At 41.7% G+C, this 22610-nt stretch overlaps 2 protein-coding genes across 2 annotated transcripts in view; both read left to right on the plus strand.

The window, feature by feature from the left end:
* The first annotated feature begins 5442 nt into the window (after positions 1–5442).
* On the plus strand, positions 5443–6204 carry LOC134625736 (GTPase IMAP family member 7-like). The gene has a single exon (XM_063470986.1). It carries the CDS (start codon positions 5443–5445, stop codon positions 6202–6204), a length of 762 nt encoding a protein of 253 aa, XP_063327056.1.
* A 3776-nt stretch (positions 6205–9980) lies between these two features.
* Positions 9981–22610, plus strand: part of LOC134625737 (nucleolin-like) — a 35197-nt gene continuing 22567 nt past the window's right edge. The window contains exons 1-3 of the mRNA XM_063470987.1: positions 9981–10839; positions 12975–13064; positions 13184–13344. Of these exons, the coding sequence (XP_063327057.1) occupies positions 13224–13344 (121 nt within the window). The 5' untranslated portion in view covers positions 9981–10839; positions 12975–13064; positions 13184–13223. The remainder of the gene's footprint in view (positions 10840–12974; positions 13065–13183; positions 13345–22610) is intronic.

Consider the following 22610-nt stretch of genomic DNA (forward strand, 5'->3'; position numbering starts at 1 on the left):
TGGAAGGAAGGTGAGTGTTATTAACCCTCCGTGGTCCACGGACACGCTGCACCTCCAAATCACATGACTGATGTAATCTGACATAGCAACAAGCTGCAGCCACACCGAGTCTCTATTTCAGCCCATATTGAAAGTTCGGACTTCAAAGTTTTTCAATTTTAATTACAAGCCAGTAAATCCAGAGTTACGATAATATATATAAGCCACGCTTTTTTCTAAATACTGTCGTCACGTTTTTGTGTGTGTGTGTGTGTGTGTGTGTGTGTTTTAAGCGCTTATGTTACGACCCGGCTCAAAAGCTGCAACATAAAAAAGGAGACGAATAGCAGAGTGTAGGTGAGAAGAGGTTTTATCTTAAAATGGAATACCAGGTTGGCTAAAATGGCCGGTGCCACCAAGGCAAAAGCAAGTGAGCTCTCCGGAAGCTTGCCTCAGTTATGCTTTTATCCACACTTGACTAGGTGTGGCCAATTAGCACCAGCTGAACACATTAAGATGATTAGGGGCTGCAGAGGGACGTAACACCTCCTCCCTCAAAAGGGTTCCTCTAGGACCCCTAAATTTATTAAAAGCCCCTCTGAAGCCTTCAGGTCCTTGACCCACAAACCTGAAATAAAAGTAAAAGCTAACAGAAGCACAGTGTTCACATTATAGTTGGCATCTGTAAGCATGGATGGGCATGAGGATTTGAAGTTGCCACACTGAACACACACAAAAAGTAACATGTGACCAACACAAAGGAGCACAACAGTCAAACCCAAAATGATTACCTGATCTGCTACAACACAAAACCAAAAGTAGCAACAAATAATCACAACTAAGTGATCTGTTGTCTCCACCACACAAACAGTCACATACAAGTGGCCCTATACCACAACAAGTTACTTTAATCCAAAAAGTTCTGTAAAGCAAGCACCCTAATGACCAACCACAAATTGAGAGCTATGGCCACACGATGATCACGTCAAGGGTGGCTCAGCACCCCTCAGTGTTATTGCCATCACCTGGGCAACAACACTCACAAGTGATCCAACAAAAGTAGCCATATTCCCCACAACAAGGTCACAGCACAAAACACTCACCTCACAAGGATCTCATTAGCATCCATCAACACTGACATATGCACACACATGGTGTACACACAATGCCAACTTAAAAACAGCCTATCTGCCTCAGCTACAGACCATAATTAATGAATGGTCTCAAACCTCCTGCCAAGTTTGGTGCCACTGATTTACTATGTGCAACTCTCACCCTAAAACGCTAAAAAAAAAAAAAACAAAAAAAAAACAAACAAACAACAAAAACAAAAAACAAAAACACTTTACCTGTCTAGTCTTCAGTGGTGTACCGGGCTCGAGGCAACTTTAAACGCAAACTCAAGGGTAGGCAGCAGACCAGGGATATAATCTCCTACCAAACTCTGAAGCGTACCCCCACCCAGGATAACCACCAAACACAATAAACTAAAACAACAAAGCAAAACAACAAACAAGTGCTTCGATGGAAGGGCAGCACAGCTACACAGCTGAAACACACTAACTAAAGAGAGTTTGCTCAATTACAGTGAACATCACTCACCCACTTAAAAGCAATACAAAAAATTGATATTCAGTCTCCACTAAAATGTCCAAACAATCCCGGACGAGCCCCCACTTATGTTACGACCCGGCTCAAAAGCCGCAACATAAAAAAGGAGACGAATAGCAGAGTGTAGGTGAGAAGAGGTTTTATCTTAAAATGGAATACCAGGTTGGCTAAAATGGCCGGTACCACCAAGGCAAAAGCAAGTGAGCTCTCCGGAAGCTTGCCTCAGTTATGCTTTTATCCACACTTGACTAGGTGTGGCCAATTAGCACCAGCTGAACACATTAAGATGATTAGGGGCTGCAGAGGGACGTAACAGCATTTTCTAAGGACAGCGCGAAAACAGTAAAGAAAGGAAAAAAAGCCACCTCTTTCCTATCGGTGGAAAATGTACCATGTCGACCAATTAAAAAAAAGTCAACATGTGGGATTTGGTTGTTTAGGAAGAGGGGAGAGTTTTGGGAGTGACGGTAACAGCAGAGAGACAGAGTGAGAGAGTGAGAGAGAGAGTGAGAGAGTTTTTAGATGTGGGACATTTGTGACGTTTTGTGTGGACTGTGTACTTAGTGTATTGTGTTGTCTTGTGTAGCTGTTCTGTTGTGTAGTCGTTTTGTTTTGTGTGTCAGCGAGGGCACTAATGAATGTCACAAAGGCACATTTGCAATGTAAACACTGTCACTAAGGAGAAAACCAGCAGAGTGATACACCTCCTGTTGCCAGGCCTGCGGGTTTATCCCTGTGCTCTTCTCCTTTGTCTTTTGGTGGACAAACTTTTTTTTTACTGGCACACATAGTTTGTGACACCTGATTGTTCTCTCATTTTAGTTTTAGTAATATTTTTAAATGGTTGTACAAAATGAAAAAAACGTCAGGTGTATTGGCTGCATTTTTAGATAAATAGTTGTATATGTTTACAAAATGTACATTTTATATTTACTCAACATGTCTGTGTTTTGTTTTTTTTTACAGTAAAAAAATACTACTAGGATTTTAAGTTCTTTGTGTGATTTCAGATCAGTAATACTAATGCAGTATGTCAGTGAAAAAAACAACTAAATTCAGTTGAGCTGAAAAGATACCAAACAAGGCAAGGAGAAAAAAATAAAATGAAACAATTTGAGGGTGAAATACAAACGTAAACTCAAAAGGAGTCAAAAATGGCCGGTTGTATTTCAGACCTCAGTGGGTTAATCCAACAAATCATGAAAAATTTGGTTTAAATTTTTGTTCATGACAGTGCAGATTTCTGACATTTTGTGTAATTTAAGCATGTAACAATGTGATTGTTTTCTAACAAAAAACAGTGTGAAACTTAAGTTAGACCTGTGTTTAAAAATGAACCACCCCATGTTGTGTAGCTTTCTGGATTTTATACTTATTGGGCTACATATTTATTTATTATACAGGCTATACAGTACTTAGAATCAAAACTCACATGTTTTATGTAACTAAAGTGTGTAATTATGTGGGCTACAGACAATAATTAAGTTATAGACTATATTTATATGAAAAACATGTATACTTACTGCATTTGAATTATTTTAACCATATGTAACCACCTGCATATGTGTTTGAAAAAAAAAAGGCTTCGGTTTTGCCACCCCATTTGATTTCTTTGCCACCCTCATGCCACCCTAAGAAAATTTCTCTAGATCTGCCCCTGTTTGGTACCTGGTCAAACTTAAGCTCTCCTCCATCTGCCTGTCTGCACTTCTCCTACAGGAAACTCACAGGCAGCAGCTTCTCCCCCCCTCGCTCACATGCTTATGTGCGGTGCTCAGTCGCCCAGTGCCTGAGCTCGGATCATACCAAAATTAGGGAGGAATTTACGCACAGTCGTAAATGTGTGTGTAAGTAACACACAAACAAACACTGAGTTAGCAAACAGTGATTTTGAGAAGTGCACTTTTAGCCTCTAATGTTGATGTAATGTTCATTTAATGTCTGCATCTCGTTTCTCGTGTTCCTTATTCCCACTTATCTGCTCTTTAGAGTCTATCTTTAGAATAAAGGCTTCTTTTTACTTTTGTCTGCCTCTGTGTCCTGCTTCTACTGCTTTTAGCTCTTCTCATCTCACTCTACATCACAGCTAAACCATCACTGATTGCAAATCTAACTGTATATCACAAAACCAAGAGACTCTTTAAGCTGTACACCAGCATTATAAATGTGTGATTAAACTTTACAAATATAAATACTTTAGGTAATTACAAAGTTGCGAAGCTTAGATTAGTAGCTTAGTTATTTAATAAGTTACTTAGCTAAGTAATTAAGGTTTGTAGGATTGAAAAGTGTTAAGAAATGCAATGGGGTTTTGTGTAAGGGAGCCCAGGACCACAGATAGAGTTGTGGTCAAGTTTACATCTACTGAATGTCTTCATAATTTTGGGCTTTCAGTGATTTCTTTGGACTCTTCATTTCCAAGGGTGGAATGATTGTACATCTTTAATGACCTAAAAACAAACAAAGAATTAGGTGTACAAGTCTGATTTTCTTTGGGATTTTCTCCAATCCACACAGGGTGAAAAGTGTACATATCTTTGGAATAAAGGCTTCTTTTTACTTTTGTCTGCTTTGCCTGCCTCTGTGTCCTGCTTATATACCTAAATATTTGACCCTGTGTGAAAAGTATACATAGAAACTGAAATATGTACATACACTCGCAGTGATATTTGGTTAAATGACTCTGAGCAAGTTGCACCTCAATCAGAGACTTTCAGTCGCCAACAACAAGACTGTGCTTAAAACCCGGTTCTTTGCAACAAACCAAATAAATTTAATAACCAGCTCTGAAAAGAAGAGCGGTCAAACATTCAGCCAGAATTATGCCACTCGCTTGTTGATGACTACCAAAAGTTTCTGGTTGAGGTGCAACTTGTTAACAAAAGATTAGCAGGCATATACCTATATATACCTATATATTTGACCCTGTATGTAAACTTTTGACCCTGTGCAGATTGGAGAAAATCCAGAAGAAATTCAACTTTAAATATGTATGCTGTACAATCATTTCACCTTGGAGAAAGAACAATTAAAAAAAATTGTTAAATGCCCCCAAATTACCATGATATTCATGCCCACGATGAGTGAATATAAACTTCTAATCACAGTTGTAAATAAGAGTTCCCTTTATCGCTTTTATATGAGAGGATAGGGCACAAACGTACAGCTGGTTGTTTTATATAACTGAAAATTTTCAAGCTCTCACATTTTGCAACATATTTACCTTCATAGTTTTAGGTCACTTTTCGATTCTCTAAATGAACTTTGACTTTCGCCTTACACATCTCGGCTTGGCCACCTGGAGCCTGTTGTCTCTTGGATCTCTGCTCAGTAGCGAATCTGTTGCCAAAAAGCTACCAAGTTATGGAAAATAACCAGAATAATATCAGTATAACATGACTGAAATTAGTAGTTAAATTTCGTAATAGCAATTTCTGCAGTAAAAGAATCATTAATGCCTGGATCATTTTGGTTAATCATACAAAATTCTATCTTTTGAAAAAGTAAGATAAGAAAAAATATTTCAACAGGCATATAAAAACAAAACAAACCACAAATGGTAACATGAGACGACATATGGTGTATTAATTTTTACTTTTTATTATATTTATCAACAAATGCTATCCAAAATGCTATGTATTTGCCACAATGTAAGAACATTTCATACTGTTTGTGCCCTGGGATGCAACAGTCTGAGCTAATATGTGAAAGCCATGAATTTCTACAAATAAACACGGTTAATATCAGAACTCAAAATGAAGGGCACAACAACTTTCATGAACTCTGAATAGTGTTTAAAAATGCTTGTTCTGTAGTTTTGACAGAGCCGCTGAGGATCATGCTTCTTGGAAAATGGTGAGCAGCATCACTGTTCACTGTGAAAAAGAGTCCGGGGAGGTTGGAGATATACCTGTCGATGTGATTGACACACCTGGGCTTTTCGAGAAGGGAAGCAACAAGGAGGACATCATCCGAGAGATTCTTCAACGCCTGAAACTCCAGGAACCAGGACCCCACGTCTTTGCATATGTTGTTCCTTTAGGAAGGCTGACTCAGGAAGACCAAGACACCCACACGCTGATCGAAGCAAAGTTTGGCCCAAGAGTGTGGGACTACACCATCGTGCTGTTCACCCACGGGGATCGCCTGGAAAACAAAACAATAAACAACATCATTACTGAGAGTGATGAGAACCTCCGCAACTTCATACGCAAGTGTAGCGGTGGCTTCCACGTCTTCAACAACAAAACCCCGGAGGACCAGAAGCAGGTCACAACTTTTATGGAGAAGATCGAGACCCTGGTGGCCCTGAATGGAGGTAGTTACTACAAGACAGAGCTGTATCCTGAGAAGGAGAGGAAAATCAGAAAAAGACAGGAAAGCATCCTTGCAGAGAGACATGAAGAAATCAGCAAAAAGGAGGAAAATCTGAGGGAGCGTTACAAGGATGAAGACCTAAAGAAGATGAAGACAAAGCTGTGGAGAAAAGAGGAGGAAAGGGCAAGAAAAGATGCAGAGGGGGAAATTATGCAGCAGGTCGTACCTCATGAAGAGAATTCTGTTGCTGGCTTTATTGTGTCTACTGTTATGTTGGGATCTTGGGGTAGCAGCTAAATGGCTTTGTGGAATAGGAATCATTTTGATTGTGGTGTCTTTTAAGATATTTCCAATTATTCCAGGAAAAATACCAGGTCTTTCTAAGAAAAAGAAATAGATGAGCTTTTACTTTGTTAGTGATTTATCATTCAAATGTGTGACAGATGATATATCTAACTAATTTAATTAAGAAAAATAATTTTCATACAAATTCTTCTGTCCACGATTAGAAAATATAGTCATCTGATATCATTTCATTAATCTCATATTTAATCAGATAACAGAACTGTAAAAATGCTAATGAAAACAATATTTAAAGTACTACACAAAAGTCTCGGTCTGCAACTTTTTCTTTATATTTTACTAGGAAAAAAAGTAGATGCAACGATGTGCGGACATATACATGGAAATACAATACAGAGTTTTAAAATGCTGACGAGTTTGAAAGTCAATATTTGGTACGACCACCTTTATTCTTCAACACTGTCTGAACTCGCTTATGCAGCTTTGTTCTCATTTCTTTAAGTAGTCTTCAGGAATAGTTCTGCAGGCTTCTTGAAGAATATTTAAAGCTGTCTTTGGATGTTGACCGCTTTTTGTTCTGCTCTCTGTGAAGATGATCTCACACTGCTTCAATGATGTTGAGGTCCAGACTCTGGGGAGGTGAGTCCATGACTGATAATGTTTTATTGAGTTTTTCTATCTGAGTATGCTTTTTCTGGATTGACAGTGTGTTTGGGATCATTGTCATGCCATAAAATGAAGCACTGATTGACACATTGACACATGATGGATCAAATCTGATGGTACTTTTCTTTGTTCAGATTCCAAATGATTTAACTCAGGAGTTTCACCTTTGGATTCATCACTTCATAGTTGCCACTGATTTTCAATTTGTCCAGTTCTTGTGTAATTTGGCATACCTCAGTCTTTTTTAGATTTTTCCTTGACATCTTGACAGCCATCTTTTCACCGAGACCATTTCTGATGTGGCTTCAGTGAACAGTAGATCTCTCAGGTCTTGTCTCAGGTCTTTGCTTTTTTCTTGTTCCTTAAGGAGATGACTTTCAGATGCTGCTCATCTGGTGTAGATAGTGTTTTTTGGGCTTTAAAAAACGTATTCTTTCCTCTACAAGTCCAGTTTTTCCTCAAATTTTTCAACTACAAACTGCATGCCATGCCAAGATATACCAAATTGTAATTTAATAGCTCTTTGGGAATCACCCTGTTGGTGCAAAAAGTATTTTTATGCTTGTTAAACTTTGTTATTGTTGACATTTTTCATAGAGTCAACTAAAAAAGTAGGAACAGGCTCTGTGCTTTTGAATGGTAGTAACAAAGTGCCTAAAGACAGTTTGTTTTTTGTCGATACAATACTGGCTCATCACTTATGTTAGGTATCTTTTTTATGTTTGAATAATTCATAGGTCAGTTCTATGTGGCTTAACAAATAAAAAAGCATTCCTCTGAAAATGGTCAGGTAATAGGAGTGGAAAATGAGTGAAAAAGCATCTTCGGAAAGCTGGAGAGGTATTACTCAAGACCACTTTAAAAATGTCTGGAAGCAAAATATAAAGCAAAATATAAATTTATGAATAAATTGAACTTTTTTTGGTCCATTGTGGTTTCACTTGACACTAGCATAACAATGGACATTGCTTGTGTGAATAAAAGAAAGAATGACAAGAATAAAAATTTGAAAGACAAAATGATTTTTGGGAATTATTTATTTGAACTTCATCAGAATGCAGCTGTTATTAAATGCCAGGCCTTGCTTACCTTTCTCATGTGACAAGTGGTCTGACCATAGTCAGTATTTCCTCATTGAACTGAAGGTGGACACTACAGAGACCTCTAGTGGTTGTTTAAATTTAAGCTCTGACTTGGGAGTCTTGAAAATCAGGTCTTAAGGTGTCTCAGTGAGCTAGTGGGAGTTACCCTGGGTGCAACGGAGGTAAGTGCCTTTTGTTTGTTTGTTTGTTTCTTTCTATCTTTCTTTCTTTCTTTCTTTCTTTTAACTGAAGGAAAGCTATTGTGCACATGGATATACCGGTAGTTATCATACATTTAAGCAATCAACAGTGGATAACGTCTGTTGAGAAAGGTGGGATTGAGAGAGAGAGTCCCCCTGGCATCACTCTTGGCCTATTATATTGTGGGTCAAACTGACCTATTTTGAAGTTAAAAAATATATAAAATGTAAAAAATTATAAGAAAAAAATGTAACCCCCCCCCCCCCCCCCCCCCAAAAAAAAAAAACCCTAAAAGCATTTTTTTTAATATAAAGCTTGCTTGGGTTGTTTATATTACACAGATACTGTTCATGTCAATTTGAATTTGTAGTCAAAGTGTAGAAAAAGTGTTAGAAGTGTCAAATACTATTTGTTTCTTTGCAGCTAGGAGACATACTTCACCACAAAACACACACACCCTCCTGACCTTATATAAAGTGTGAGAATGCAGGTGTTGTTATGACTTTTGATGGGAACCTTTTCTGTTCCCAAAGACAAAAACTCCACCCACTGCAGCTATATATGATATACTCATCTGTTTTACAAAACGAGCAGCAGAAGAAAACAGTTGACACTCCTGGAGGCTCAATTTAATCACAGAGGAGGACGATGAAGATGAGGTCAATTCAGAATCTTATGATTCTGATTATGAACCAAACTGGTATTCATATCCCTGCAAGCAAGACACTCACATCAAAGAATAGTACCAAATTACTTTAGCTATTAATTTAGCTTACATTACAAAAAGTTTTAATATACTTTTTTAATGAAAACTGAGTGATATATCTTTATTGAATCGTGATCTGTGAGAGGTACATATATGTGTATATATATATATATATATATATATATATATATATATATATATACCAACTGGACATAGTCTTGGTAGACAAGCAGAACAAGACAGCTGTAGTGATGTAGCAAAACCAATATATATATATATATATATATATATATATATACACACACACACACACACACACACACACACACACACACATATATATATATATATATGTACCTCTCACAGATCACGATTCAATAAAGATATATCACTCAGTTTTCATTAATGTAAGCTAAATTAATAGCTAAAGTAATTTGGTACTATTCTTTGATGTGAGTGTCTTGCTTAAGTTAAAGTAGCTATTTTAATCATTTCATCAAAGGATCCTTCCCTGATTTGCTATCATTTTAACTCTATATTTAATTAATAATCCAATAATGACTAAAGACAATATTTTAAATGCTATTTGAAATTAAAATGCATAAAATTTGGAGTGTTTTGCAAAAATCTTGAACCACAGCTCATTTCTTTATAGGAAAATTCACTGAAAGTATATGTGTTATTACCTTACAGTATAAAGTGCAATTGTTTTTGTGATTTTCCACTTTATAAATAAATTTTAATTGAATTATATAAGACAATGTAGAGCTTGAATGTCATTATTTTTTATCATCGCTGATAGAGATGAATCTTGGCCCAGATGTAGACTCGGTGGCCCAAAAGAGGAATGTGTTTAAAGTTTGACGTCAGCTATCAAGGATGATTTTTAATGGATTTTTGAAAACAACCAGGCTGTTCCAATGCAATGTTTGTGCGCGCGTGTATGTGTGAATGCGCGCACGTCTACGTGTGAGAGCACGGGTCAATAAGTTAGCGATCAAGAATGAGAGCGAACAGGAGCTACCGTAAAGGCTAGTGTAGAAGCGCAAGAAAATGTATGCGGCGTATAATGCGGGGCATACACTGTGCGATTTTGGCCCATTTTGAGCCCATTTTTCAGTCGTGCGACCGTTTTGGTGATCGGCCCGAGTTTCGCCTTCATCGTGTGTCGTGCAACGTGTAGTACATGGGGTAACGAGAAGCGATTAACAAACCAGCTCCCGATCATCAATCGTTTGGTCGTAAGAAAATCAAACCTGTTTGAAATCCTGTCGGCCGTCGTAAAGGGTGTCACCGCAGCCTCTCACACTGCACGCGCAAACACAGAAATGAAAGTGAAAAGACGGAGCAGCACGGCAGTGCAGCGTGTGATCTGGACACAAGCGATGGAGGCACAACTTGTAGAATTTTGGCAAGCTCATCTGAGCCTTTTCGATGTGGCCTCACAAAATTATCACGACCACAACAACCGTGAAAATAGTTGGATGGACGTTGCTGCTCAATCACAGCTGCCTGGTCAATGTTTTTCATTAGCAATTTAGCAAAGTTGATGGTGGTGGTGTGTGTGTCAGTTAAAGACAGAGAAGGAGAGCGAGAGACAGATTTTGTGTTATAACCTTCATGTTAGGGATGCAGAGTGTGAGCACTCAGGTCGCATCAGAGCATCGGGCTCTGATGCCCGATGCTCTGATGTATAGTGTGAGACCCTGCATCACGACCTACGAACTTCTAACCCCTGCCAGTCAATCGTACAGTTTGCGCAGGAGCTGAAAAACGCGACTGAAAAAAACGCACAGTGTATGCCCAGCTTAAGAGGCGGCTGGCTTGACCACGGTGTAAAAACTGCCGTCCTTACCGGAAGTCACTGTCTGAGTAAACACCATAACAGCTGGGAGTTTCTGTTACAGTAACTGAAAAGTTAAGTTTCATATTCATTTTCCGGGACATCAACTGCTGTCTATGGCCGCAAAAGAGGTAAGTCGCTATACTCAAAAAAAGAAAATTGGGTGGTTGTTACATTTACAAAAGTCTAACTTGTAATTTGAACAAAATAATTTCATGTTTCTGTGGTGAACATAATTAAATCACGTAGGATCTGTATAAAATTCAACAACTTAATTTGTTCTTGCTGAGATGACATGAGACAATCTAATAAGAGTGGTTAGTTGCTGGACTCACAAAATTTACAAGATCACACAAGATTTCAAACCACAGGAAAATCACTGGAGTTATAAGAGGCAGACAACTATGCACACATCACGTGTATGCTATTGCTATTTATTGTGGTTTGACCTGTTAAGGACAAAAATTTTAAGAAAACTCTGCATCAAGCCTTGTAATCATAGCTGTCCTACTTTTGTTAAGTCTGGATTGACAGCTTGGTGACGCGGTGGTTACCACTTCTGCTTCAAATCCACAATCCAGCTAGTTTGCAGTGGGTTCTCTCTGGGTACTCTGGTTTCCTCCCACAGTTAAAAGTCATGCAGTTACTGGGGTTAGGTTAATTGGTGAAAATTCTCTCTGTGTTACCCCTGCAATAGACTGGTGACGTCTTGAATGTACCCCGGCTCTTGCCCTATCACATCTGGTAAAGCTGATAAAGATAAGATGGATTGATGGAGTGGAAGTTGTTATAAATCCATTAAACTTTTATGTTAACTAGACTCTAGACTTTGTTGAACATTATAATATTATGTAATATGAAGAGAACATGTAGTTTTTAAGTGACCAAGTAGTATTGTGGTAAAAGTTATTGAATAGTGTTGGAATAAAGTGAGAAAATTGTGAAGGATTAAAATATTCCAAGAGCTCAAATTACTTCATCTAAGCATGTTTCAATGAAATTTTATCAACACAAAATGCACAGGTTTAGTGAATATGAATGACTTGTGTTGATTTAACTCAGTTGTTTTAGCTGCTGCCAAAGCAAAACATCTGTGTCCAATCAATGTCCATTGAATTAAGTAAATCCAAAATATCCTTTTTTACAGTGTATTCTGGTGTTTCATGTCTCTGCTTTGTAAAACAAAATTTGTGTTTTTATGCATGGATAATGGATGTATGATTGCTAGAACTGATGCACAGATGTCTGTCTATTTGCTCTCCTGTGTTTTTGCTGATAGACCTTATTGTCACTGTGATTATAAAATGTAACTTTGCTCGATCTACACACACACACGCGCACACACACACACACACACACACACACACACACACACACACACACACACACACACACACACACACACATTTATGGGGGTATTTATGTATACAGTGGATTTGTTGATTTGGATAGTGATTTGGAAAGGTGCAGTCTAAACTGCTAACTATACGCATAATATGGACAAAACTACAGTCTTCATTTTTGAATTCAGTCTCATTGCCTAGCCAGGCAGTTTTTCTTCACAAACATTTGTGAAACAATTACTCAGTCTCAAGAGCTCACTGAGCATGGTACTGTAATCGGATGCCACCGTAGCTCCAAGTCACTTTGTGAAATTTCTCCCCTCAGCCACAAAGAGTCGCTGAGGTGCGCAGTGCATAAAAACTTTGCTTATCAATGATAGCCCTAAGAATCCTTCTGGTATTAACATCTTCATAAAAGCTGTTGACATGTGTTTCTGTGTCATAAGCAGCTCCTGTAGGAATAATGTGTAGGTGGACCAGAGCTTTTGTCCCTATAGTGTATTTCACTTTTCAGTTTTATTGTATTTACATTTTTGGATGTAAAGTGCTAAGTGTGTTAGCAGCAGTTCAAGGAAGGGAGAGGATGTGTGTAAATGAGACTACAAGTTTGGGTAAGAAGTTGTTTGTCAGTCTGTTGTGGCCAGTTCAGTGTTCTAAGTCTGTCACCAACAGAGGAACAAACAGAATTATTTACAATTAGATTAAAACTTGCTGCAAGATTTATCTCATATAAAAAATGGCACATGTGTGCGGTACATATTTCTGAAAAAAAAGGCTTTTTAAATTTTATCTGTGATGATAGATTTAAAATTACAAAATTCAAAGTGCAAAAGAAGGCTACAAAGCCTGAAATAAAATAATGAAAATTGTGTTATTAGACCACAAAGGCATAACTTCAAAATGCTAATGCTGTTTTTCTCCAGACCATACTATCAGGACCAGTGTCATAAACTAAACCTGAACTGAATCTGCGTAGTCGTGGGCAAATATTTTTCTTTCCTTGTGCTGACCAGGTAAACAAGAATTCAACATTCACTCTTGTCACTCCTTTTTTTTAAAATGATTGTGACTCTAATTCATTTAAGTGATTTGAGAATGTTATTTTAGCTGAAAGTAACTTTTCCCCCCAAAGTTTGTTTAGGAAGGAGATATCGAATATTGAAAAATAAAAAATGGAGAGAAAAAGTCTGCTTCCAGGATTTCCATGGGAAAAATATGAGAAAGACGAAGAGGAAGAAAAAAGAATTAGCCTGAAGAAAAGAAAGAGAGTCATGGATGATGAAGATGAGAACAGTAAGTCCTTTGTGTCATTTTACCGTGAAGATCTATTTATTTAAAATATATTTCTACATATTTCTAAGTATAATTTTTCTGAAGCTGTTGAAGTTGCAGGCTATAATGAAACATGACAGTTTTGAGGGTATTTCCTATTCTTTATTGTCCTACTTGTGTAAATGCAAATATATATATAGTGTTGGGAAGGTTACTTTTAAAATGTATTCCACTACAGATTACAGAATACATGCCCCAAAATGTAGTTTGTAACATATTCAATTACTTTGGATTACTTAATCTATTGTCGTGCTTTTTACGACTACATGAATGTACTATTGCTGTGTGATTTATTGCTATTATTGAAGGCTACTCGCCACCAAGCTAAAATTGTTAGCTGGTGTTAGCTGAGGTTAGTTTATAGACTGCTTTCAGAACTGTACATGATTATTTGCAGCGAGCAGGTTGTTAATGCTACCCATCAAGTCAAACACTCTGCAGGCTATGATCTAACCTCAGCTAACGCCAGCTAACAATGTTAGCTCGGTGGCGAGTAGCCTTCAGTAATAGTATAATAGTGTAATAGTAGTATAGTATACTACAGCAGTAGTACAACGAAGATACTGAAGTGGCACATAACCCAGGGCGCTACCACAACTAAAACAAGGTAGTTGCAGTAGGCTTGCGTTAGTTTAAAAAAAAACAAAAAAACAACTTAATTCCAGATGTTTATTTAGGTTGGAGTCTTTTGACGCAGAGAGCAGCTTGGTTGCTGGCAAACATAGTTTGCATTGCACGGTCAGATTTTGCCCATCCCTTTCTTCTTTAAATATGAAGTGTTGTCAGAATTTCCAAATAAGAAATGCATTCCTGCCTGTGCACTGCTGGCTCTGGGTCCATTTTGTAACTGATGCCACCAACATTAACAGGACGCTTGCATTAGAGCCTCTTGCGTGTTTTGTTTGGGTTTAAAGCAAAGCGTGTAATTATTGAAATTAGAGAGGGGATAGAGAGAGGATAGCTTAACATATGGAACAGGAAAAGACCGCTGTGTAATCCATTTATTTCAACAAAGTAACTGTATTCTAATTATCACCTTTTTAAACGGTAACTGTAACAGAATACAGTTACAGTTACAGCTACGACAGTATGTTGTCGAACGCAGTTTTCTTGGTTCCAGTTTGGATCATGCTGAGTACGTCCTTGGAAAGAAGCGGACTTATAGGTACACCCTGTGGAACAGCAATTGCGTCAGGCGAGCTGTTCCAGCGGTTCCTGGTTTTAGTTAGTGAGGTATCCGATGTTGTGTAACTCAGGCTAACGCATTGCGGCGAGCTTTTTTCTTTCAGTGTCCGGCTAGCATTAACTTGTTAGCAGGCCACAAACCATATTAACGTCTCACTAGCATTAGCTTGTTAGTCGACCTAGGGTTTGGTTAGAATTAAGTTGCTAGCGATATTGGCTAGCGGACTGCAGCTAACGTGTCACGATGAACTGACTCCTGCGGCGACTATTTAACCCCAGCTGCTAGTTCTAGCTACATACGAGCTAACGTGTCGCGACGAGCCTGGTGTAGCCTAGTCTCAGCCCTTTCCACTAACCATGTCTACGGCTCCTACCCCCGCCAAACGGTTGGAACCGAAGGCCAAAGAGCCTGCATCCCGCTCGTGCCCCGCATCATGCGGTGCCACCATCTCAGGCAGGGATCCTCATCCATTGTGCATCGTCTGTATAGGTGCCAATCATGCTCAAGCTTCACTGGCAGACCCTCAGGGATGCCCCCACTGTGTGTTCATGCCAGAGAAAGTCCTGGAAAGGAGGCTGAGAGTGCCAGTAATGAACAGTCAGGACCCCTGCCTGTCGGCCGCTGCTGCTATGAGTGATATCCATTATCCACGAACCTCCACAAGCTGGGCGGGCATGATGGAAGAAGAGTCCTCGCTCGTGCCCCTATCGTTCGAGGACCTCCTTGATCAAAATGTCGATGAGCCGGGTGGCGACGACGCAGAGGGTGATGTCAACGACCTCCTCAATGTAGAGGACATGGATGATGAGGATGACTCTACCTTCCCTCCCCAGCAGTCCAGCTGCTGCAAAGAACAAGCCGTAAGATGGGAAAAAGAAATGATAAGCCTAGCACACCACATTCTGCGTCACCCCTCTTCTCCCCCAAAGAGAAGAAAGGTGTTAGAAAGGGTAACCAAATCACTCCAAGGTTCAGGGTCTCTGGAAGTTTCCAGTTCAACAGGAGCACCCTCTCAGTCTCCTCCTCCAGTTCAGGGAGCACAGACTTGTGGACAAATGGCGCAGTGTCACCAAGCACTCCTAAGAACTCTCTCAGTGTCACCAGGCACTGCCCAGAGTCACCAAACACTTCATTGTGTTTTGTGGGTAACAAAAGAAATAAAATGTCCATTTCTGCAGCCAGGCAGTTTGCCAGGGGCAGAATGTCCCCCCAGTTTAAAAATAAAAACAAAAGAAAATCACTGCTATTTCTCTTTGTCCACAGCGGGGGGAGCTCACACTTATCCCGAGGGGGACAGCCCCAACTCCTTCTACGAGACAGGGGTGATGTCACACTACCACGTCTTCAGGGGCCCTCTCGCAGCACGGCTGAAGCAGTGGCACGCAAGTGCAGTTCATCCCTGGGTCTTGTCAACCATTTCCCATGGTTACAGACTACAGTTTGCGGTATAACCAAAGAGATTCGGTGAAGTGTTAACTTCTGTGGCCAGTGGCGATTCAGCAAATGTGCTGGAGGACGAAATATCCTCCCTGTTACGCAAACAGCCGATCAGAGCGGTTCCAAGCGAAGAAGCTCAGCATGGCTTTTACTCCCACTATTTCCTCATCCCGAAAAAGGACGGAACATTGCTCCGTCCTATTCTGGATCTGCGTGTGTTAAACAAGCATTTCTTTTTTTTTTTTTTTTTTTTTTTTTATAAACCTGTCCCGTTTGGTTCTTTTGCCATCAGAATTATTGTCTAAAGGCGAAGAAAGATGCCCAACGGATTTACTTTACCAAATGGACCATCCCAGCCTTGCCGTAATGGTCCATTTGATTTACCTTTTATTGTTTATTTTATTTTATTTTATTTTATTTTTTTTACTTGCTAGATACGGGACAGGGGAAAAGAAAAGGGAGAAAGAAAGAGGGGGGAAAAAACAAAACAAAACAACACAAAAAAAAAAAAAAAAACAGCGGAGAAGAGGGACGGGGATAAAGGGCAAAAAACAAAAAGCAACAAAATAAGCAGACAAAAAATACATATATCGATCACCTGGATCACCTGTTGAGAAAGAAAAAAGAAAACAAGCAGAAGAAAACGAGAGTAATAGAATAAACAACATCACAATGATATATGGGAATATAACACTACATACTTAATATTAAACATTATTGTGCAGCACGTAAGATCGACAGCGCACAGTGTGCTTTGAGGTAGGAGCCAAAAAGGGTGTAGTTTGTGTGTGTGATCACCTGTGTGTACACCTGTGAGCATGAGCGCGCTTGTATTTAAAAGGTTCCTTAATGTAATGATCTGCTAGAGGGTGTGGGGGGCCACAGTCCCATCCTCCAGGGCATGAAGCAGGTATGGAGGAGATCAAAACTCCAGACATCCAGAGGCCCCCAGAACACAAGAGACCAAGGAAGACCAACAGAGGGGCAGCCGCGCCACTGTCCCAGAAAGAGCTGAGGAGAGTCCCAGATGAGGGATCACTCAGCAGCCGCGGAGCAGAAGCCAGGGGGGGTTGCAGTGACGTGCCCGTGAGCTCCGCCGGCAGCCAGCTGTGCCTGAGTGACCGAGCCCCAGGCCGAGAGGCCGAGGGCACCCCACCCCCGAAGTGGCCCGAGCGAGCCCCAGGTTCCAGGCCCGGATAAGCAGCCACCAAGGAGTGAGCCGGTGTGTACCCGGACGCCCACCCCCGGACACAAAGAACCACCAACGCATCGATGTCTGAGGGCGTCTGCCACCGGCAGGGGAAGTGGTGGGGGGAGATAGGCCTCCAAACCTTGGAGGGCCTGAGATGTCCCCAGAGAGGTGGCGTCTGATACCCAACCTGACATATAGACACAGACATACAGGCACACTCAAATACAAACATCCATTCCCACCCTCATGCTCTCATAGGCAATTACTCCACACTCAACCAACGTGGAGACAGACATAAAGAGACGCTGTACACACAATCACACTCCCCAAGCGTACTCTAAGAACCGGGTCTAGGTACCCTTGCCCCTGGAGGGGGAAACTGCACCCAGACCCACGTGGTGTTACCCTTTTCCCTGCAGTGGGGAGAAGCAGACTGCCCCGACTCCGCAGCAGCAGGGAGGCCCCACACACCAGACCCCAGTCGGACGGCCAACTCCTCCTCCTAGCCCCCCCGCTCCAGCAGGCCGCAGAGACCGGGGGTGTGAGAAGACTCCAAACCTCCCTCTACCCGCTCATATGTAGTGTTGATGTATATGTGTTCTAAGGTGCAATTAAAACCCAGGAGGGCATGGAGCTACCTGCCAGAGAGCAGCAGGTAAGCGCATAGCCCCTCCTGATAGCCCTCAATGTCTACGTGTATTTAAAATTGAGAGGTGGGCAACGACGCCAGGGGTGAGGTGTACACCCTGATGGTAATTTGGAGTCCGTGTTGTGAGCCCACCCCCAAGATCCTATATGTATGTGTTATGAGAGTGTGAGTAATGTGAATGTCTAAGTTGTGAGATAAAATTGAGGCAGAGGCAGCCAGAAGGGGACAGAGGGGGGGGGATGCCTCCTCTGCACCCTGGTGACACACCCCTACCCCAAGGCCCTGCATACGTGGGTGATTGTGGTGGAGCGGGAAGAGGGAGGCAGCTGGAGATGGGGAGGGAAGAAAGGAAGGGGCAAGTGACCCCTCCCTGGGGCCAGCTCCCCCGCTGACCCCAGTAGGCACCCCCATGCTCTGCAACCCGCCAGGGAAAGGGGGCCCAGGCCCATCCGGACCAGGGCCCAGTGCAGCAGCACCGCCCGGCCCCACAGAGCCCGGGACCGCCCACCCGACCCCACTACAGAGAAAACTGCACCCACCCCATCATCCACTCATCTTCCAGACTACACAAGACAATAGACGCCCAGGCTGAGATCTTCCTCCACCTCTCCTATATCTCCCCCTCCTGCAGAGAGAATTCCTGAGGAGAGGAAAGCTCCTGCAAGATGTGACAACCTCCCCCACCAGTTGAAGAGTCCCCCAGGTGGCTCGATGCACCGGCGGCGCCCTGCGCCAGGACTGGGCCCCCATATACCCACCCGCCCACAACCCCAGCAACACACCAACCAGGACCCGAGCCCCCGAGGCCCGGCCAGGGCCCCAGCCCAGAGACGGAGCGCCCCCAGAACCTCACGCCCGTCCCGGACCCACCCAGGGGCAGCCAGGCTACCAGGTCAGTAACCCACGTCCGTCAGCACAGACCCTCCCCTAGCCCCGCTGCACGCAGCCACGAGGAAACCGTCACCTAAGAGCCAACAGAGCCCCTAATTGGCCATGACCGCTACCCCGGGTTGAGCCCCCCAAGGAAGATGCTCCTGGGAAACCCCCGACGCCCTAAGCCTGTCCCTACCCCCACACCAATCACAACAGTGAAGGCGGGACCAAACTATGACCCCCCACCCCCACTAGGTGATGGAGCTGATCAAAGGAGCCCAGAGCAATTGATCTGATGTGGTGGCAGAGGCTGTATCAAGACTAATGTAATCTAATAGATAATTTCTATACTGGTTAGAATTAAGATTATTTTTATTTTTCCAGTTCATGAGGACTGTTTTCTTGGCTATGCATAGGGCAGTGAAAACCATGTGGGCTATATTCTTTTCTGAAGTGACATTATCTAAGCTGCCCAACAAACACACTAAAGGAGAAGTTGGAATGTTACATTTCAGACACTTCGATAAGTCTTCACATATCTCACGCCAAAACTTCTGAACTGGTGGACAGAACCAAAGAGCGTGGATATAATTGTCCGGTGAATTGGTTTGGCAGTGTGAGCAGTTGTTGGTAGACATAAAGCCCATCTTGAACATCCGATGACCTGTATAGTGCACTCTATGTAGTATTTTGTATTGAATTAATTGAAGACTGGGATTTCTAATTAGATGAAAGGTTTTTAAGCAAATCTGAGACCAGAAGTTTTGGTCTAAGTTAACTGATAAATCCGCTTCCCATTTTGCAATAGGAAGTGATATTGATTCATCTATTTTAGAAAGCATTCTGTATATTTTGGATAGTAATTTGGGGGTTTTAAGAGTAAGAAATTGAACCACACTTGGTGGTGTTTGTAGTTCAACTTGACCCGGTTTAAATTTCTTTTTTACTATGGATTTAATTTGTTGATATTCTAAAAATCTTTTCTTGTTGATCCCATATTGTGTAACTAGTCTGTCAAATGAAATAAATTCTGTTCCTTCTAGTATATGTTCTAAATATTTGATTCCTTTACCACTCCAATCTGAAAAGTTTATCATATTATTGTTTTGTAATATGTCAGGGTTGTTCCAGATAGGTGTACGTTTGCATGGGATTAATGAAGACTCTGTCAACTTCAGAAACTCCCACCATGCTGTCAGAGAGGAGCTAATGTTGACGCTTTTGAAGCATTCATGTCGTTGAATGTTTGAGCTGATAAATGGTAGATCTGAAATCTCTAGATTATTGCAAAGTGCTTGTTCTACATCTAGCCAAGGTTCATCTAAGAGGGTATGTTTTAGCCATCCTGAGATAAATTGGAGCCTGTTGGCTAAGAAGTAGTGCTGAAAGTTAGGTAGTTCTAATCCTCCTTTATCCTTGGTCTTTTGTAGTGTTTTTAAGCTTATACGTGGGGGCTTATTTTTCCAAAACAAGCATTTCAGAAAATCTTTTTTTTTTTTTTTTTTTTTTTTTTGCCTGTCCCATTTGGTTCTTTAGCCGTCAGAATTGTTGTCTGAAGACCAACAAGGATACCCAATGGATTTACTTTGCCAAATGGATCATCACGGCCTTGCCGTATTGGTCCATTTGATCGACCTTTGTTGTTATTATTTATTTTATTTTATTTACAGTTGTTACAGATGGGACAGACATGACTGGGGGATAGGAAAGGGAGAAAGAAAGATGAAGGAAAAGAAAAACAGAAGGGAAGAGGGACAGTGAGAAAATCTAAAAGGTGGAATTTGAAGGTGGTAGGCATGCCTCCAAAGGTTATTGAAACCATGCCTCCTCCACCTGTTCCATTTATAGCAGTAAATGGCGGGTTTTTGAAGAGTGGTGCCATGAAAAGCAGATAATCCCTTTTCAGTGTTCAGTGGTGGAGCTGTTGTGTTTTCTTCATGACTTGCTGGACAAAAGGAGAGCTTTTTCCACTATAAAGGTCTATTTGGCAGCTATTTCAGCTTGTCACGTGGGGTTTGGTGATAAACCTGCCGGTCAGCACCCTCTTGTATCTCGCTTTATGAGGGGGGCGTGTTGAACGCTCCCGGTCTCTAGACCACTGGTCCCTTTATGGGATCTGTCAGTCATTCTAGACGCCCTCCCCCACCACCCCTTTGAGCCTATGGGGGCAGTGGGGTTGAAGTTTCTCTCTCTTAAGACCGCTCTGCTGTTGGATCTAACCACAGCCAAGAGAGTTAGGGAATTACAGGCTCTGTCTCTTCACCCCTCTTGACTACAGCTCGCTCAGGGACTCACTAATGCACGTCTGAGGCCTAACCAAGCCTCTGTCCCTAAGGTGTTGGAAACATCACACAGGTGCTCTACAGTAGAGCTCCTGGCTTGTCACCCCCTCCATTCTCCTCGGAGACGGAGCAGAGGCTAAACACTTTGTGCCCGGTGCGGGCCTTGGGGACTTATGTTGACAGAACAGCTGGATTCAGGAAGTCGGATCAGCTGTTTGTTTCCTGGGCCTCCCCTCACAAGGGCAGGCCCTTATCACTCCAGAGGCTAGCTCATTGGATTCTAGAGGCCATAGCTCTGGCTTATAGCTGTAAGGGCTCACAGGCCTCCCCGGGACTCCGAGCTCACTCCACTAGGGGTGTGGCCACATCCTGTGCTTTGTTCAGAGGTGTATCAGTCGAGGATATTTGTGCGGCAGCAAGCTGAGCTACGCCAGACATGTTTGTCCGGTTTTATCAGCTGGATGTTGCACAGTCATCCCTGGCTCAGGCAGTGCTAGATTCTGGTGCCTCAGGTTTGAACTGGGATCCTGGAGTTTTACTGGAGCGTACCTTCGGGAGTTGGCGCAATCCGGGAGTGGTCCATATCTCCCATAGTGAAATACCGAGCGAAGTTAGAAAAAGAACTTTGGGTTACTTAGCATAATCCATGGTTCTTTGATAACAGAGTGAGGCGTATCACCAACACTTCCCTCCTTGCTTAGGCACATAAAGAAATCTGCTTGGAATGAGTTAGGAGGGGCTGGTCGGCCCTGTTAGAATGAGGGGGTGGAGCCCTGAGCACTGCTCAACAGGTCTGTCATAGACAGACGTGGTGTCATTGGAGCTTCCGTAGTTGGTCACGCCGAGGTGATTCCCATAGTAAAACACCTCACTCTGTTATCAAAGAACCAGGGATTATGTTAAGAAACCCAGTGATTTCAAGTCCTCATCCAAAGTGACAATAAGCATTAGCAAAAACAGCATTAACCTCCTAAGATCCGAAATCTTTCACGGCATGCATTTTTAATTTCTCTTTGCTATTTGGGCAGATTGGGACAGGTTGAATGTAAAAACAAAGAATTAAATGATTTTTTTTTTTTTTTTACCTGATTTTTGTTTCTGAGAAAAATGAGATCCACACATGAGGACATTCGCTTGATAGAACAGTGGCAGTATAATGTCCTCATAAGTGGATATCAGGCCTTCGTAGAGCAAAATTTTGTATTTTTGTCTAGACAACCCAAAATGTGATGTCCACATATGTGGACGCCAGGTCCTAGGAGGTTAAAGGCCAGAGGATACAAGTTTCACTTTAGGGGTGAACTGTCCTTTTGAGGCCAAATAAATAAATAAGTAAATAAATAAATAAATAAACTTTGGAAAAATTGTTTTTAACCTTAGTTAGGCAGAATCAACTATTGAAGAACCAACTCCACAGCATGTCTTTTGTCCTGTCTCCCTCCCTCACCCCAACCGTTCGTGACAGAATGGTTGCTCCTACCTGTGCCTAGTTATGCCGGGGTATTCCAGTTCAAAGGGTTTTCCTTCCGACTGTTACCAAAGTGCTTGCTTATAGGGGGCCATCTGATTGTTGGGGTTTTCTCTGTATTATTGCAGGGTCTGTACCTT

Source organism: Pelmatolapia mariae, linkage group LG4, assembly GCF_036321145.2.
Source record: "Pelmatolapia mariae isolate MD_Pm_ZW linkage group LG4, Pm_UMD_F_2, whole genome shotgun sequence".
NCBI lineage: Eukaryota > Metazoa > Chordata > Actinopteri > Cichliformes > Cichlidae > Pelmatolapia > Pelmatolapia mariae.